Source organism: Haliotis cracherodii, unplaced genomic scaffold (genome assembly GCF_022045235.1).
Source record: "Haliotis cracherodii isolate W230 unplaced genomic scaffold, xgHalCrac1.p SCAF_3, whole genome shotgun sequence".
NCBI lineage: Eukaryota > Metazoa > Mollusca > Gastropoda > Lepetellida > Haliotidae > Haliotis > Haliotis cracherodii.
In genome coordinates this window covers 26,138,248-26,157,561 of record NW_027266286.1, presented here as the reverse complement: position 1 = coordinate 26,157,561, position 19,314 = coordinate 26,138,248, and the positions used below count along the sequence as shown (strand labels likewise).

Below are 19,314 nucleotides of genomic sequence, written 5' to 3'. Positions count from 1 at the left end.
AAAGACTATGTTTACATATTTGTCATATTCTAATTATTGCCACCTTGACACACATAACACCTAATTTTTTTTTATTGTAGCAAGCCATTTATTTCTTGAAAATGTTTAATAATAGACAAACAATATAATTACCAAACTTCAAATTGCAGTGACAATAATTCATTAATGCAAACTATGTTTAAAACTAGTGTACAATGTTGTAGTGCATTTGCCTTTAGGTTTGCGCAGAATCGTTAATATTCCAAATCGTGACAGATGGGATAATAGATAGATAAACAGCACAAAGAGAATCTGTTGAGAAAAATAAACTCTGAAACAGACTATAGATTGCATGGTGTTGCGAAATCGCGGTTTGACTGGACTACTGTCTGTCTTTGGCTTTAAGCTCCACGCAGCGATATTTCGTTGCCCTCGCCTACTATATTGAGAGGATGGTGGGGCTTTCACGCAATGCTATGGAGATTTTGACGAGTGTAGCGTATATCTAAATGCGCGTATCACCAACATAACCAGATGAAATCGAACGGGCAGGTTAACTGGTATCGTTACTGAAATGCGCCCGCTTCTTTGCGCATTTTAAGATTTAGTAGACACGAACCTAGTTTCCAGAATGACGAAGTTAGAGTTACACCCCCTGGCGTAAAAATGGAGACATGACAACAAGTAAACAACCTACGAAAGTTGGAATAAAGGGACTTCGGTTGAAATTATGGTTGGAGCTTTACACATATTTCTATGTAATTATGTATAATTATATTTACTATAACTGACACTTGCCGAATCGTTTGTTCATGGACCCTTTTCATTTGTGTGACAACATTCAATGAATGATTCATAATTATTTTTTTTTAAATCTTACAAGCTGAAAGAAATATGCAGGATAATAATGACTTATCAGTTTTTAGTCCCACTGCTTGGACCTATCGTCTCTAATCTGAGAGATCGTGACGTCATGTTTTAATAATGACACTGCCAGGTTTAGTGACTGTTTCTCATCCAGTTGCTTAACTGATTTGTGACCTCTGCACTGTGCACAGGACCACGTGGCACCACGTGACCTGTATACTAACTGTTTGAATTATCTCTAACACTTGTCGTGAGCCAACAGCTTACAGAGTGTATATAATCACTATGTATATCGATACATTTCAACCCATGCGAATAAAGGTTAAGACAGCCCCAAATTGGCACTCTGCCTTAGAATTGGTGTTTGTTTGTTGTTTTACGCCGCACTCAGCAATATTCCAACTATATGACCGTTGTCTGTAAATAATCGAGTCTGGACCAGACAATCCAGTGATTGACATCATGAGCATCGATCCACGCACTTGAGATACGATGACATGTATCAACCAAGTCAGCGTGCCTGACCACCCGATCCCGTTAGTTGCCTCTAATGACAAGAATAGTCGCCATTTACAGCAAGCATGGGCTGCTGAAGACCTACCCTGGATCTTCTTAGAATTGGTACCTGGCAACCTATGCTGGCCATATGGATTAGATGGTCACGTATGACTCAGGATCAGTGACTTGGTTGATTGCGTGCCTTCGTTACGCTGAAGAAGTGGATCGTTGCTTAGAATATCAATCACTGGATTGTCAGGTCCAAACTAGATTCTTTACATATAGCTGGAATATTGCTGAGTGGGTTAGCAACAACAACAAAAATGGTTACATCTATGTTAGCACTAAGATAGTTTCATCAACATGCGTTGAAAGACTGATCTAGTGTTTATCTGTTGCAGGGGAACGCCAGTTCGGCATTGACAGAGGCCCAACAACGAGAACTGGCACAGATAACTCCATGTAAGTTTTTGGTGAGTGTGTGAGTGAGTGAGATAGTTTTTATGCCACTTTGGGCAGTATTTCATTCATATTATGGCATGTCAGCTTGAAAGCCAAAAACGATGCAGTTCGTAAATCATTTACTACTTTAGTGGTAGTGTAATGATAATTATGTCTTCTCATAATGAGCTAGCCTTCATGTAGCAGTTCATGCTCAAAGCGCTACATTATTACCCCGGTCAATGGAACAGTGACTCCCTGGAGAGTATACAACCCAAAGCTGCCTGTAAGGCGCTAGAAGGTTAACAGCCACATTACCATCTCGCCTGAGAGTGGATGGTGGGTGGTTCAGTCCCTGATCATGTCATTCCCCAAAATGTTTAAAGATGGTACTTGTTGTCCTTGCCTGGCACTTGACATTAATGGGATAAAACAAGGGCTGGTCGGTTTGGAGTCAGTATATTGTGTCTGAGTGGGGTATTCATTTTATAACTGCAGCATGGTAACTAAGTGGGCTAGCACTATAAAATCGTCATTAACCCCTATTTAATCTCACCTCACCTTGTGCACGGGTAATCCCAGGTTAATGGATGCACAAATGCACATCCAGTACACACAAATGTTTAAGAACGCAGTAAAGAACATACAATAATATTAATTAAACCTACAGCGACCATGTGACGTGCATGTCAGTCATCCCACCCATCAATCATGACATGACCACTGTCCACATGATCACTGTCCACATGATCACTGTCCACATGATCACTGTCCACATGACCACTGTCCACATGATTACTGTCCACATGATCACTGTCCACATGACCACTGTCCACATGATTACTGTCCACATGATCACTGTCCACATGATCACTGTCCACATGATCACTGACCACATGATCACTGTCCACATGATCACTGTCCACATGACCACTGTCCACATGATCACTGTCCACATGATCACTGTCCACATGACCACATGATCACTGTCCACATGATCACTGTCCACATGACCACTGTCCACATGATCACTGTCCACATGATCACTGTCCACATGATCACTGTCCACATGACCACTGTCCACATGATCACTGTCCACATGATCACTGTCCACATGACCACTGTCCACATGATCACTGTCCACATGACCACTGTCCACATGACCACTGTCCACATGATCACTGTCCACACTGTCCACATGATCACTGTCCACATGACCACATGATCACTGTCCACATGACCACTGTCCACATGATTACTGTCCACATGATCACTGTCCACATGATCACTGTCCACATGACCACTGTCCACATGATCACTGTCCACATGACCACTGTCCACATGACCACTGTCCACATGATCACTGTCCACACTGTCCACATGATCACTGTCCACATGACCACATGATCACTGTCCACATGATCACTGTCCACATGATTACTGTCCACATGATCACTGTCCACATGATCACTATCCACATGACCACTGTCCACATGACCACTGTCCACATGAACACTGTCCACATGACCACATGATCACTGTCCACATGATCACTGTCCACATGATCACTGTCCACATGATCACTGTCCACATGATGACTGATTCATTCCAGGCTGATGCATGCCATCGATCCCAATTGCGTGGATCGATGCTCATGATATCAATCACTGGATTGTCTGGTCCAGACTCGATTATTTTACAGACCGCCGTCATATAGCTGGAATATTGCTGAGTGCGGCGTTAGCAACAAACCAACCAACCAACTTATGTAACTCTTATTTTAAAAGGTAAAATGAACCTACAGCTTGTCATCTTACTGTTTAGAGGCCCAACTGCAAGAGATGTCATGAATACAGATTGACTTGAGGATTTCAACTTATTTATTATTTCAATGGGACATTTTGGTACATAATTTTTTTAAATCAAATCAAGCACAGAAGTTGAAATCCATGTCACCACTGCCTTAGTTAATATCACAGCTTCGACAGAGCCATTTAGAGAAAATGCAACTGTTTCAGTCAAACAGCGAGATCTTGAGCGTCTGTTGAAGCGTTACGCCGACTATGACCCATCGGAGAGAGGCGTTCGTGGGATCACATTCGATGTATGTGTCACTATTCCTGAGTTTTGTGGGAACAAGTTTGTCCCTAAGGTGATCGCAAGCTACCAGGACCCCAGCTCTAAGAAAATCTTCCCCAAACAGTTCCTGCTGATTTGTGCCGTACTCAGCTCAAAGACACCTCCACAGAAAAAGAAAGAGTGTAAGATTACAATTGTTGTTGTATGAGAACATCCATATACAAAGCCATACACTCACAGCAAGCAGATGATACAACACATGGATACAAATAAATAAATACAAACACATAAGAACTATGTCAGTTCATTACAACTGATTTTCGTTTTTCATAAGCATATACCGTATTCGACGTAATAAGCGCCCAGGGCACTCTCAAAATTAGAAATGGGGGCTCTTATTAGAATATTATTTTGGTGAAAAAACCAGAGTTGAAAGATAAATATTGTGGTTTATACTGACAGCCTGAAATGTTTATGTACGACAGATCTATTTTTCCAGAATTTAATTGCCAATGATGAAGGGTGCATATAACACACGAGTGCGTATTATACGCGAATAGGGCAAGGAAGCTGTGCGTATTATATGCGAATAGGGGTAGGAAGGGGTGCTAATTGGGATTGTTCACTAGCCAATATATTAGCAAATCTCGACCTGGGCGCTTATTAGAGCGAGGCACTTATTACATCGAATACGGTATTAAGTAATGTGATATATCTTTGTGTTGAGGACGTATCGAAACGTTTTGTGTCTGGGATACACTGAACTAAATATTGTGAGCCGTAGTTATTTTTGAATATAATCCCCTTGCAGTTCAAGACCCGTGAAGAACCGGGGTAGAATAGGTCTTCAGCAACCCATGCTTGCCGTTAAAGGCGATTATGCTTGTCATAAGAGGTGACTAACGGGATTGGGTGGTCAGGCTCGCTGACTTGGTTGATGCATGTCATCGATCACAATTGCGTAAATCGATGTTCATGATGTCAATCACTGGATTGTCTGGTCCAGACTCGATTATTTACAGACCACCGTCATATAGCTGGAGTATTGCTGAGTGCGGAGTTAAACAACAAAAATACCAACCAACCTTGCAGTTCAATACACAATTCATCTGTTCTCAAGAGCCCCATTCCTCAAAGTGCTACGAATGTCTTAAGTCTTTTGCTAAAGTATGGAAGGTATGGTCGTCTTAGCTTTACGATTGCTTTGTGAAACGGGGCCCAGTTCAGTTATCACTTCTTCGTAGAAGGTCAAATCATGGTCTATCAACCAGCCTTACACCATCTTCCCAAGGTAAGGGAGTTAACTGACTTTAAAAGTCCAGTTTCCACCCTTGCTGAACTTGGCTGGAATTCCTGGGCTCGATTGTAGCGCCACCAGTGGTTATTACGAGTTATGTCCCTTTACGCCTCTCCTGTGGACCAATCAGATTCCCCCTCTTGTATCACTTGCATTTGTTTAAAACAAAATGGCAGCGCCCAGTCAAGACTATCTGATCGTTAATCAAGATCTATATTGTGATAAAACTGGTCTTACACCGTGAAGTGCATCAAATCATGCGAGCACCTTTATTAAAAAAATGAAAAGACTTGGAAAATATCTGTTTACAACGAGTTGGCGGTGCACATGCTTTGCAAATACTGCAATCAACTGAAATCTGCACGATTTCGGTGCGCGATTTTGATTGGACTATGTATAGGCTCATTAGAGTAGCCAAAATGTAACTCCATAATACCAGCCTAGTTCGGCAAGGGTGGAAACTGGACTTTTATAGTCAGTAACCTCCCTTGCCTTGGGAAGATGGCCTTCCACAGCAACAACCAGTTCTAAGTCCTATTAATACTCTGACCACACAATGGTTTTCAACATTAAATAACGGTAGGTGGCCAGTTGGGGACAAATTTAGTGAATAAGGTGGATGTGGTAGAAGCTGGTATCCATGTTTCCATATAGTAGCCATTGCTTGTGTCAACTGGGACATTGTTTGTTTGATTACCTCACACCTAAATACCCAGCACAAATTAATTTGATTTTGTGGCCATTTTGTCGAGTTCAAATTTCAAAAATGTGTTTTAAAAGTGTTTCAGAATATTGTAATAAAATTTTGAGTTAGATCTATTCTTTCAAACAATGAAGCTCCAACTCTGTCTATTCAAATTCATAGTACTTGAGAATAAACATGTGAAATGTGGATTGTGAGCCCCCACCTAAATAGATGAGAGTATATCTGTCTGGGAGAGTCAGAAAATTGCAATTGGAGAGTGCTTATTAAAATCATACACAAGTTAACTTTGTTGTCCGAGTTTAATAGAGATGAACCTTCATTCAAACATTGATAAAAGAAAAATGTTTTTGATAATAGTTATGAGGAAATTATATACCGTCTGCACTGCCAAGTTTTCTGTAAAAAGTCTGCAACATACTCACGAAAATATGGTTTAGTATGGGGCATTTTTAAAGAATACTTAAAGATTCATCCAGATGTTGATCAGAGGGTGCTCATTGGGGAGGGGTGGGGGGGCTTAATATGGTGAATACGGTAAAGCAGAAACAATGTTCTGATGGGTATCAGGTGTATGCACTATGTTGTAATATAAGGGGTGTGTTGGAAATGTTTGTAGGGCAACAGTTTTCCAGAGGCAAAAATCACAGGCTGCCTGTTCCACAAAGCGATTGAAGCGCTACCACTGTCGTAAGTCTATGTTAAAGTATGGAAGTTTCGATCACCTTAGAGCTGCTATCCCTTTGAGTCCCCAGGGCTCTAGGTGTCAGTTTTCTGGGGTTCAGTTCCCTAGAATGAAACACATGTGTTTGTGTGACTTCAGATCTGTTCGACATGTTCGATGTTTACAAGACGAATGTGTTCACTCATGACGAAATGTTCCGCATCTACAAGACACTGCTGGGATCTACTGTCACTGACGACGTCATCCTTGACCTTACATTCCGGGCACTAAGGCACCCTGACCTTGTGAATGAAGGAGAGATAACAAAGGAAGAATTTGTCAAAGTGAGTTGCACAATACTCCTTGTGTTTATTTGTTTGTTTAACATTACACTCAACAAAATGCAGCAATATGACAGCGGTCTGTAAATAATTGATTCTTGACCAAACAATCCAGTGATTGACATCATGAGCATCGATCCACGCAATTGGGATACGATGACATGCATCAACAAGTCAGCGAGCCTGACCACCCGATCCTGTTAGTCACCTCTTATGACAAGCATAGTTGCCCTCTTACATGGGTTGCTGAAGACCTATTCTACCCAGGATCTTCACAGGTATGTGTAATTGAGACTTGAACAAGGAACGGAGATTTCTGTGATCCATATTGACACAGGTAGCCCAGAGGTCTAAGGTGCAACACTGGCTGAGCAGAGTTGTGTCCCTTGTGCCATGATGTGTAAATTGTCGACTGAGTTGAGAACTCTCCTTATTATGAATAGTTAGTATTAGGCTAAAGAGAATAATAGCCTTGGTTCTCAGGCACCGCCAGCATCATCATAAAGTTAGCCGCATGTTTCGTTTTTATTTTTTTTATTTTAAAAAAAAACCCCACTAATCCTTAAATATTCCAAGTCCAACGGTAGTCAAATACTGTATTCCAGTAGTTTACTTATCAAGGAATACATTTATGTAGGGAGGCCCTCTCTAGGTCGATTGTACACAATTGTTTATTGATTACGCAACTGTTTATTGGTTACAGACTAGTTTGAAAAAAAGCAACAAAAAAAAAGCTGCCCGCCCGCACTATATTTAAAAAAAACCAGTGCCTGAGAACCAGTTCTATTATTTTTTAAAGGCTGCACAACTATTGTGGTACATTTGTGGAAATATCATGGTTTGCAAGTCACAGTGACCCTTGTCCAATGTAACACTTATTTTAAAAGGTTAAGTTTCCTGTAGCCATGCAAACCTAATGTCCCTAATCAGTTACTTATCAGTTACTAATTGACCAATCTCCTCCCCCTAATAAATGACCAGTCCCTTATGTTGGCTTGTTCACTGAAATATAAAAGCTTGATCTTGACTATTATGATTATACATTATCCTTTTTTCAAATGTCTTTAATTCAATGCTAAGGATGTTTTTTCAGATGATTCCTGACAATGAAATCATGCAGCGGATGACAGTGGACCTCTAGAGTCCATGAGAAATATCCTTGCTACCTTGAACCAAAGTCCCATCAGGATACGGTGTGATGTTGAGCCTGATCCACCCAGTCACTGTGCCAGAGTGAGTGTGAGTGAGTATGGTTTTAAGCCGCTTTTAGCAATAATCCAGCAATATCACGGCGGGGGACACCAGAAATGGGCTTCACACATTGTACCCATGTCGGGAATTGAACCTGGGTCTTCGGCGTGATGAGCGAACGCTTTAACCACTGGGCTACCCAACCGCCCTTCACTGTGTCAGAAGATGAGGCTCAAGTCTGAGACTTGCCAGATAGGAGTGAATGGATAAGTTGTTTTCAACACTGCTTTGAGCAGTATTTGAGTTATATCATGGCACTGGATTCATATTGGAGAACAGCTCAAAGTGACAGAGTCACCGGTCACCGAGTGAGTGAGTGAGTGAGTGAGTGAGTGAAGAAGTGAGGGTAGAACAGCTCAAAGTTGGACCGAGTGTAGATGTCTGCCCACACATTATTCCATAGAGTTAGTGAGTGAGTTTGGTTTTACGCCGCTTTTAGCAATATTCAAGTACTATCATGGCGGGAGATACCAGAAATGGGCTTCACACATTGTACTTATGTGGGGAATTGAATCCGGGCCTTTGGTGTGACGAGCGAACGCTTAAACCACTGGGCTACCCCACTGCCCAATTTGGTTGAGTGATTATGGATTGTGGCATGCAAAACGAGTACACACAAACTATTTTTTTCATGAATATTAAACATGAAGATAACCAGATGTTTTATGTTTTTATTCAATATGTCTCTAGTATAACTGATGTATAATTCAGAATCAAGTTGTTATTCAACAAAAACACACAAAAAATATGGTACCTAACTACACATATCGGAACCAACAGAGACTCTAATTTTGAACATTGCTAAAGACTGTCAGAACACAGTCAGTGAAAGTACTTGATGATTGTGTATTGTGGTAGATGAAAACCCTGACACGACAAAATGACCACCACTAGTATGTGATTACAGTATTTTGTTGGCAACATGTTTCAACGACTAGATTTGTAGTGTAAACATCTGTGTATAATGCTGCTTGAAACAATATTTCAGTCCTATCACAATTGTGTTAATGAAAAGTACATCCTTGATGTTGACAATGCAGCAGATCCTGGCAGCTAAGGGGGGTAATTCTATACAAACTGTGTCTTGGGCCACCAGTGCTACCCTGTTTCATACATTGATTAGGATTTGAACATTGTGGAACAAAAATTATTTTCACTCATTTTATTTGGTGATCCATTGATGGCCCAGTGGTCCCAGGTGCTCATCTTGCTGTGCAGAGTTGTGTCCCTTAGCCAATCAGGATCTGCTTGTATTTCAATCTGTGGTCATGGTTTAAATGTCAGTTTGGTCTTTCAGCACCACAGCTGTGGGTTTCCTCAAAGTGACAAACTTGACCTGTGTTAATTATGACTTTCGTCCCCAGTTATGCCGTTATACAACTGAAATTCTGTTCCAAAAGGCCATACACCCAACTCACATACTCTCTAGGCTGTTTTGTTTCACAAGGACCAGTATACAAAATGTCAAACACTCTTTGAAACTCTGTATATTAAACTCTGTATAAATAACATCACACGTAAGCATATGGTGGGATTACAAGGACCACCAATAAGTTCAACATTATGCTTGTACGGACCACATGAAAACAAATTATTGGATGTTCATCCCAACCAACCAAACACCCTGCTTCACAATCAGTTATCCAAGTACCTTCAGCTGAAGACGGGGGCACAGTGGCCCAGTCGTCTTAGGCGCCGCCATTCGGGACGCAGAGTTGTGTCCCTTGGACATGCCAGAAACCTATGATTGTGGGTTCGAATACCTGGTCGCCCTGATTATGTTTCTAGGTTTGTCAACACCATACCCGTGCTCGTGGGTTTCACTGAAGTGGTAAAAGTCTAGGACCTGCATCACTTTGGGCTTTCCTCCCACTTTAAGCTGACACGCCATGATATGACTGGAATACTGTTAAAAGTGGCGATAAACCAAACTCACTCACTCACTCAGCTGAAGACAATTGCTACATTTGTGCCTGCCTTTATTATAGTTCATACAATGTATGTGTTGTGCACTAAACATTCAGGCATTCATGAATCGCATCCACTGACAGTAAACAGTTTTTTAAAGAAATTACAAACCATTAAAGTAAATGCTTCCCTACCAGCATTTCTGAAAATTTGGATGAAAATGTGAAAATTTATTGTGGCATAACACCTATAGTCCTAACTCACTGCATCAACATTAGGAATTAGATGCAAGACATGTTTTAACCCTTTTATAGCTGATTCACTTCTGTTTGTTTTTTGTTGTTCCAAGTACTCCACATATTCAGTGTAATATTAATCCCAAATAATATGCGAGCATTTCACGATTAAAAGAAAACAATTCTTTGTAACACAAGTAGGATTTTAAAAAATAATTTTGGGTTTGAAGTCTTCTAAATTGGAATGCCCATTAGGCATTTTACTTGCCACGGGCTAACAGGCTAGAGTCAATTTAAATGTTGCTGCATTTACAAACAATGTATAGCTTACTATTTGATAATAAGTCAATGAAAGAGAATACACACATTCTACTTCAATGGAAATCTCACACTCTAACACCAACACCAGGTCACACAGTTATTGCTAAGGAATAATGAGCTCTGCATAGCTTGTAAATGGAAATAATATCACAATAATAATATCTAGATTATATAACATTTGCAAGCAAAGATTTCCCTGTAAATATCCAACATTGCTTAACAGTGCTTGTAAATATCCAACAGTGTTTAACAGTGCCTGTAAATATACATTGTTGAACAGTGCCTGTAAATATCCAACATTGTTTAACAGTGCCTGTAAATGTACAACATTGTTTAACAGTGCCTGTAAATATCCAACATTGTTTAACAAATTTATCAAAGTGAGTTGCACATTACTCCTTGTGTTTGTTTGTTTGTTGTTTCACGCTGCACTCAACAATATTACAGCTTTATTACAGCGGTCTGTAAATAATTGAGTCTGGACCATACAATCCAGTGATTGATCCTGAGCATCAATCCACGCAATTGGGACACATTGACCTGTATCAACCAAGTCAGTGAACCTGACCACCCGATCCTATTAGTTGCCTTTTATGACAAGGATAGCCGCCTCTTACAGCAAGCGGGAGAATTGCTGTTAGTGATAAAATAGATGGAAATAGTGATGTGCCCCTGGATGATCCAGGATACAATGGTCCCTCGTAAACTCTAGGGTCATATATTGGTACACCCCTCATCTCCTACTAGGGATGAGGGACCAACCACTTGATATGCAGCTACTCCTTCCACAAAATTGTTATGCTTATTTTGAAGCAGTGATACAAAAAATGTCCCGTCTCTCACAAATATCCCAGGCCTCTCCCTGAAATGATTATAGCTGGTTCCTTAACCTGCTCTAATGGATCCTAGGGCTTTGAGTAAATAATTTCACAGTATGTCTATAAAAAACACAATCACCATAAATCTGACTATATTCGCTGTATTTAAAAGCAAGTTTTCAGGCATACTCTGGCTATATCATACATCTTTTTTTTTGTATGTCGGTTCACATCACACGCTCCAATCTTCCAGCTTTACAAGGGTGACCAGTAAAAATTTGAGTCCGGTCGAAACAAGCAAGTGATTGATATTATGAACAATGTCACAAGTCGGGGTCCTGGGACACGCTGTCAAATATGTCTCCTAGTTTCATCTTTTCTGACCTGGAATCCCACAGCGGTATCACACTTAACTTGTGTCATCTGGGTCTTGTTCCACAAAGGGAAATACACTTACAAATGTAGTACTAAGATTGCTCTTATGGAACAGGGCCATGAAAGTTACCAAAGTGCTACGAAGATCACAACTCTCATAATCTAACACTGACTTACAACCACTATAGTACTCAGATTGCTCTTATGGAACAGGATGCGGTTGTACAAAGCGATCTTAGCGCTAAGGTGATCACATGCCTCAATATGGCATGGAGCAATCATCGCGCCACAATTGCTTTGTGGAGTGCATCCTCTGGAGGTAAGGTCCCCAAATGTAACATGACATGTGCCTTCTCTTGTATATGTATGAGAAAAGTCTGAGGCTTCAATGAATTTCAGATGGAATGTATTTTGTTAAAAACCTTATGCATTGACTCAAGCTGCTAACAATCTGAATGCATGAAGTTGCACATTTCACACACTAATCAACCCCTTCCTGCTTATACTATGTACTCAGGATTAATGTCTTTGTTGAACACATCAGCAATACTTCACATTCTCTTGGACAGTCATGCTTCATTATCCAGTGTATATTTTTCCATTCTATAATGATAAATACCACAGACCCATTTGCAACCACATCTTTGTTTGGGAAGTGGCGTCTCCACGTAACATGCTTAAAGGGCAAGTTCACACGGAAATGAACCATTTTTTCTTGTACTTTTTCCTCATTAAAAGTGTTAACATAGAAGTGTCATAGACAAAAATATAAAAACATCATATTTAATTAACATATTTTTTGCACTAAAACGATTCATATTTTTCACATTCACCAAGTGTTCTATTTCCATAACAAAAACACCATGGCTTATGCCCCTTGCAATATGACGTCATTGGTGCCAATTGATAAACATTATGACGTCATCATGCTTTGTTAGAGCCGCTTCACGTGGTGTAGGTACAGTTTTGTGATTCTAGCATCTCAGATGCCAGCCAGAATTGTGTTATGCTGAGTCACCACTGCGCCGGAGTGTGTCGTAGACCATGTTGTTTTACCGCAAACTGGTCCTTGATATCTTTTGCGTTGAGAATAGACAGGGACCCAGTTGAATTGGCACCAATTACGTCATAATCTAAGGGGGATAACTCAGGCCCATTTCGCTCGTTAAACGAAGGCCTCATAACGGCATATCACTTTCACACTATTGTGAGCTTCCTACTTTCACTGTGAAAAAAAATGAGTGTATATTTTCAAACACAGATACTAACTAATTCTAAAATTGCGTTTTGTTTAGAAAAAGAAAGAAAGTGATTTTTGCGTGTACACTTCCCCTTTAACCCAGAATTTCACCTACTCATTAGAGTCTTGTGACCGGCTGGATGTAATTAGCTTTGTTCCATTCAGACTCGAAACAAGTCTATGGTACTAATGGGCCTAGGGTATTCATAAACTGGATAATTGAGGATGTGAACAGTATGTTGAAGCATGTTGAAGCATATACAACTTTACTATCCACACTGGGCTGTTATAGCTGATCTGTTTATAATGAGATCTCATGGTGAATGAGGTATTTCCTTACAGCTGTCATTCTAGACATTTCAAAAAACATTTCCCATAAAACAAGTAACTAATTTTGTCTACTCTAAATCGTTAGTATTTTCTAAGCTCAAGTCAATCCAGGCCAACACACTATATCCATTTGAAGTGTGGCAAAATTGCCAAGAAAACCTATAAGACAAAAGAACATTGGTCTGGCCATATATATCTATAATACTCTGGTCTATATATATATATCTATCACTTGAAATACACACAAATTTGAACATTTCATTCTTATGTGGCAAACTAATTTTGCAAAATTTGAAATACAGTCGAACCCCGTTATCTCGAACTAGGGGGACTGTGTTGTAACCTTGAGATATCTGCAAATTCCAGATAACGAGGCATGAATATCATATAGCAAGGCGTTCGGTACCAGAGAATTGTTAAAAGATATCCGGACGTTCAAGATAACTGGGTTCGAGATAACGACGTTCGACTGTACTTGTATAAATAGTCTGCTTATCTAAAAAAAAATAAATCACATTCTCACATAAATAACAGCTTGCAAACGTTTCTTTTTCTATGTGAAGAATATACACAACAGTGATAGCACAGTAGGACGTGCCACTGTCGGGCGTTTGACCCCACTATCAGGTGGTCAGCATCAAGAGAACAGTTCTGCGGTGTACAGTATCTTTGGATTTTCCAGATCATCTTTGCTCTGCACTAGCCTCAGCTCCATCTGGGCAGGCGTTGGCTTCACGTGCTCGCCAGCTACCTCTGGAAGAAAAAAGGTCAAACTTAGATTTTGCAATCATATTTACTGATGTTTTACACATCACTACTGAGGGAACCACTGAAGTAATTTTGAAGGCATGCAGCCAGGGTTTTCTTCTCTATAACAGCCGAGTATTCCTTTATGTTGGAAGAGATGAAAAGAGTCCTTACAAGTTGATATGTTCTGATTCTGTACAAAGATTCGTTTCCAATAAGAGAGTAACACATCTACTTTAACCATAAGTTACAATGGGCAAAGCATCTGGTACATCTGGGATAGGGCTAGTATCAGTATGACCAAAGGTACCTACTTTAGGCAAAGCCTAGTGTCACTGATCTATAGAACCTACTTTAGGCAAAGACTAGTGTCACTGAACTACAGAACCTACTTTGGGCAAAGCCTAGTGTCACTGATCTATAGAACCTACTTTAGGCAAAGTCTAGTGTCACTGATCTATAGAACCTACTTTGGGCAAAGCCTAGTGTCACTGATCAAAAGAACCTACTTTAGGCAAAGACTAGTGTCACTGATCTATAGAAACTACTTTAGGCAAAGACTAGTGTCACTGATCTATAGAACCTACTTTAGGCAAAGACTAGTGTCACTGATCTATAGAACCTACTTTAGGCAAAGACTAGTGTCACTGATCTATAGAACCTACTTTAGGCAAAGTCTAGTGTCACTGATCTATAGAACCTACTTTGGGTACTGTCTAGGGTAGCCTGTAGTACCTACTTCTGGCACAGTCTAGGATGATCTATGGTACCTACTTCTGGCATAGTCTAGCGTCCTCCTTATCACAGCCTGGACGGTAGATATCGTCTTCTCGAAAGCAACCTGGAATAAATCCATTTCACATACACTCCTCAAACAATCAGGTAGGCATATTAATGTAGAACAAGTGGTATTCCTAACAGAGCTCCAGATAAGCTTTTGGTGTTGTGGGTATTTTACCCATGCATTTTAAAATCATTGGGTATCAGTAATTCTATCTGGGTATTCAAATTTCTGTTACCCACTAGTTTTAACACATGTGGGTATTTAAGTTAAATATTTAAAAACACTATTCATCTTGTCCCTGCAAACTGGTGTCGTGTGGGTTCGAGAGCTTTATAGGACTCAAAAATACCACGATACTTCCACAAGAAAGTGTGATGGCAAATGATCATGATGTAAATGTCATCGTGTAGTTTGGCCACGTTGACGGAAAGCCCATTTATAATTTCAAAATAAGTTGCTGATTTGCTAATCGAATACGCAGGGTTACTTCACAATATTTTGATGATACGCACAAGTTTTATTTTTGTAGCGTATTTGTAATGTTCGCAGATACGCAGCTTATCTGGAGCTCTGCCTAATTCAGTAACCACTGTGTATGGTCCATCAGTGATTTACAAAGTCTTATTTGGTACCCGTGAATAATTAACCTTGGAAGGTACCTCATTACAAAACATGTCCAGGTACATGGAATGCTAAATGCTGTATAACAAGTCTGAACCACCACCACCTGCTGCCTGGCTGTCATTAGATTGTTGCCGGTACACGCACACCTGTGCCAGGTCTAGGGAGTTTCCTGGGTCTGTCTACTTGTGAGTCCTGGGAACTCTTGAGTAAGAATTTATGGGGGCTCCTGATGTCATGTCTGGGAAATTGACCTAAATCACATTCCATATTGCATTCCACATTTTGTAATAAGAAGGGAGATAACTTTACATTAAAGTGAATGACAACAGCCCTCAGTGACTAAATTTGTGGCATATGCGATTGAAATTTTGTGATGGCGAGTTAGTATACATATTTAAGTCACACTGTGGATCCTTTATTATTCAATGGAAAGCCAATTATTCCATTCAGTTCTTCTATGTCATTAAAATCTGAAATACTCTTTGACTATGCTTCTCAAAACCTTCTGTGTGGAATCAAAACATGATTCTTTTCGCATACAATATCAACTAGAATTATTTTTTTAAATCTCTCAATATTAACATTGTACATGTGTGATCATAACTTGACATAGAACACAGTTTTTGTATTCTGTATAGAATTTGCTGATTGGCTAAAAATATGACCAATGGCAAAGCATGAACCATGAGTGTAACACTACTCTATATGGTTGAATAGGCTTTGCTATTTCACCATATCATTGTGACATGAGGTGCACAAAGTAGGTCTACTAGCAATGTATTGAATCCAGCTTATATCCGACTTATATTGGACTATCAATGCTAAAACATCGGTCACTACCAAAGCTTTGTTTGCTAACGGTAATGGGCGTGGGGACACCCAAAATCAGCAAAACAGTCACCTAGGCCAATGCAACATGTATTTCATGAAGGCTCGCTGAAAGATTTTGATTTGCTTCAATTTAACAAAAGCATAAATGTTACAACTTTGCTGGAAAAACAGATTTTGTGAAGTGCAGTAATTTTAAATGAGTAACTATTGTCAAACGTATACTGACTCCAAGCCGACCAGTCCTTGTTTTAGCCTCTTTATGCCGAGTGACAGACAGGGTAACAACAAGTACCATCTTTTAATGTCTTTTGGTATGATGCCCGCCGGGGATCGAACACCGGACCTTCGGTCTCCAGGCGGACACTCTACCACTAGACCACAGAGGTGGCCCTTAGGAAAAGAAAGGGGGTTCAGGTTGATCACTGAGACCTTGAGACCTTGGCTGGAGACATGTGTCACTCTTCTCTAATACTTGATACTAGTGTTCGATCTACACAAGTTAGTCATCCCTACTTGTCATCGCCTACCTTGAGACTGTTGTCCTTCTGCATCCAAACCATGAGTGATGCGGCAAACAGGTCACCAGTCCCAACAAAGATGGCTGGTAACAGTGGGATTTCTATACGGTAGCATTCCTTAACTCCATCTGTTGGGGGAACACCACAACATAACATAAAGGACTGCTTGATGGAAACAAGCCATAAGATTTGTTTGTTTGTTTGTTGTTTTACGCCTCACTCAGCAATATTCCAGCTATATGACGGCGGTCTGTAAACAATTGAGTCTGGACCATCATGGGCATCGATCAACGCAATTGGGATACAATGACATGCATCAACCATGTCAGCGAGCCGGGCCACCTGATCCCGTTAGTCGCCTCCTACGACAAACATATTCACCTTTTATGGCAAGCATGGGTTGCTGAAGACCTATACTACCCCTCAGGTTGGTGAGGTGAAATGGGTTTTAACGTCGCATGCCAAGATTACTGCACTTATATAGCGATGTGCGGGCACGTGTATGTGTGTGTTGGTGCACGTGTCTGTGTGCGTGTCTGGCTGTTTGTACACCTGCGAACAAGTCTGGACTAATGCCCTTACAAAGTGAATTCCACTTATTTAGTTGCGAATAATCTGCCAAGATGATCAAACAAGTCTTACAATAAAAAAAATTAACCTCCTTGTTGAACGTGAAGATGTGGCCATATTGAATTATGTATTTCCATATTTATATTGGACAGTGTGTCAAACATGATTATATCATATATCTGGCCAAAAACAACCTGCACCATGTACCATAGATCATTATCTTGTCACACGTTTGAAGACCTTGAGTGAGTGAGCAACTTTCGCATAATGCTGCATCAGTACTTTGAGCACAGTTGAGTTATAAAAAGCTTGGAAAAGGTACAAGCACCTGTACCAAAACAAGGATAAAGAAGATGAAATCCACAAATCCGATCTGTCTTCATTGATACCACAGATTCTAAAATGCTTTGCAGATATTTCTCATCTTGACTCATCTACTATAAGAGCAGGTATGCTTAGAAACAAGAATAGCGGATAATGGACAAATTCACCTCTGTTTGAACTAGCAAGACAGATGAGCACCCCGTCGCGGCCGAGGCTGCTGCTGCTCAGGACGACGGTCTTCACCCCCTTGTTGTGCAGCATCTCCATCGCTGCTAGAGCCTCCGTCTCATTGGTTACTTTAGACCTTGTTAAAAGTCTGAAATAGTGGGCAAAAGTGTGCTTAGGATACTATAAATCTTGAAATTAACGTGAGCGAATTTGCGAGTGGTCTTTGCCCGCATTATTAAACATCGCATTTATATCAACAATAGGACATTTTGGATACAGAAATACCAACTTAGACATACGCTGAAAACAAACAACTATGTATTCCACATCACTGTTTATCGAGCAGCACCTGTAACAAGTATATAAACAATGTCATTCAAACACTAATTACATCCTGTGAATTGTCACTGCTGGGGTCAAGACAAGCGTTCTACTCACTTACGTCATCACTGATCACACCTGCAAGTCCAGATAGACGTCACCCATGCAACACGGTGTCTTTGTTCTTAGCGACTGCGTCAAAGGCCGACACGAGCCAGCGCACATGTATTGTTTTAGTGAAAGTATTCTACTCAGCGCTAATCATGTAATAAGCGGTGCTATTTGGTGTGTGATTGGATTAATGTAAGGTTGGATAAAGTGAGGATTCTCCTGTATCCCTGACAGAGGACATTTTCTTTAGAAATAAATCCACTGATGCTTGAGAGACCTTTTGCATGGCAGATTTCAAAATTCCAAATTTGTTCTCCAAATTAAGTAAGCAACCCTAAAAGCCCCACCTAGGTTGCCTCACCTTTTCGGACATGCCCTTTTCAACCAAACACCAAATGGCCTGGCGGGCCCGTGCGCGAAATACACAAAATTGTGCACATTAAATTCCTAATTTAAGTAAGTAAGAGAGCAGGAGGGGTGTTGCATTCACATTTAGTCACATTTTTGGCTGGGAGCCAGCGGTCGCATTCTTTGGGAGACGCATTAATTTCACGATTTACAGTATTCGGTGCAACTTGAAAATCTAAACTGTTTCTGGAATGCTCACTCTAGATAATCAGAGTGTTTACATGTCACAGCTAAGTAGTCTAGAAATGTATCAGTACTGCCGTACGATGGATACTGATTACTATCATTAGGGTAAATTAGCTGTTCGATTGGCATTCTATACGTCGGGGAGTAAGTAAGAAAACATACATCTTTATGGATAACAAATTCTGGTTTATTGTATATAAGCGATGTTTTGATGTCAATTGTTGCACCCTCACTCTAGCTTGATAACAGTGTAAGAATCTGCACCGAAACGTCGCTATATGCAATTAATCAGAAGAAGTTATCCATTTAGTTGTACGTTTTCTTCAGGTAAAATAGTCGAAGAATGAGGTTTAATCATGATAATCATCAATCCA

At 40.3% G+C, this 19,314-nt stretch overlaps 2 protein-coding genes across 4 annotated transcripts in view; one reads left to right on the top strand and one right to left on the bottom strand.

The window, feature by feature from the left end:
- The first annotated feature begins 621 nt into the window (after nucleotides 1-621).
- Nucleotides 622-8,532, top strand: LOC139474883 (calcineurin subunit B-like). Of its 3 annotated transcripts, none has more exons than XM_071258073.1 (5): nucleotides 622-737; nucleotides 1,746-1,806; nucleotides 3,804-4,046; nucleotides 6,688-6,872; nucleotides 7,963-8,532. In XM_071258073.1, the coding sequence occupies exons 1-5, from the start codon at nucleotides 654-656 to the stop codon at nucleotides 8,008-8,010; spliced, it is 621 nt and encodes a 206-aa protein (XP_071114174.1). In that variant the 5' UTR covers nucleotides 622-653; the 3' UTR covers nucleotides 8,011-8,532. The 3 variants fall into 3 exon arrangements, with proteins under 3 accessions (XP_071114174.1, XP_071114176.1, XP_071114175.1); XM_071258075.1 differs by having other exon boundaries at nucleotides 625-712; XM_071258074.1 differs by lacking the exon at nucleotides 622-737 and adding an exon at nucleotides 1,121-1,167.
- Nucleotides 8,533-12,118: 3,586 nt separating this feature from the next.
- Nucleotides 12,119-19,314, bottom strand: part of LOC139474758 (pyridoxal kinase-like) — a 31,413-nt gene continuing 24,217 nt past the window's right edge. Inside the window, exons 7-10 of the mRNA XM_071257875.1 lie at nucleotides 17,914-18,062; nucleotides 16,862-16,980; nucleotides 14,870-14,936; nucleotides 12,119-14,101 (exon numbers count right to left, since the gene is read on the bottom strand). Coding sequence (XP_071113976.1) covers nucleotides 13,986-14,101; nucleotides 14,870-14,936; nucleotides 16,862-16,980; nucleotides 17,914-18,062 — 451 coding nt within the window. The 3' untranslated portion in view covers nucleotides 12,119-13,985. The remainder of the gene's footprint in view (nucleotides 14,102-14,869; nucleotides 14,937-16,861; nucleotides 16,981-17,913; nucleotides 18,063-19,314) is intronic.

What these genes read in the sequence shown, in the direction of transcription:
- LOC139474883 (XM_071258073.1), top strand. Translation starts at nt 654, where the DNA reads ATGACAACAAGTAAACAACCTACGAAAGTTGGAATAAAGGGACTTCGG. An exon ending in AGCTTTACACATATTTCTAT is followed by an intron (nt 738 to 1,745) that starts GTAATTATGTAT and finishes TATCTGTTGCAG; the next exon opens with GGGAACGCCAGTTCGGCATT. An exon ending in CAAAGGAAGAATTTGTCAAA is followed by an intron (nt 6,873 to 7,962) that starts GTGAGTTGCACA and finishes ATGTTTTTTCAG; the next exon opens with ATGATTCCTGACAATGAAAT.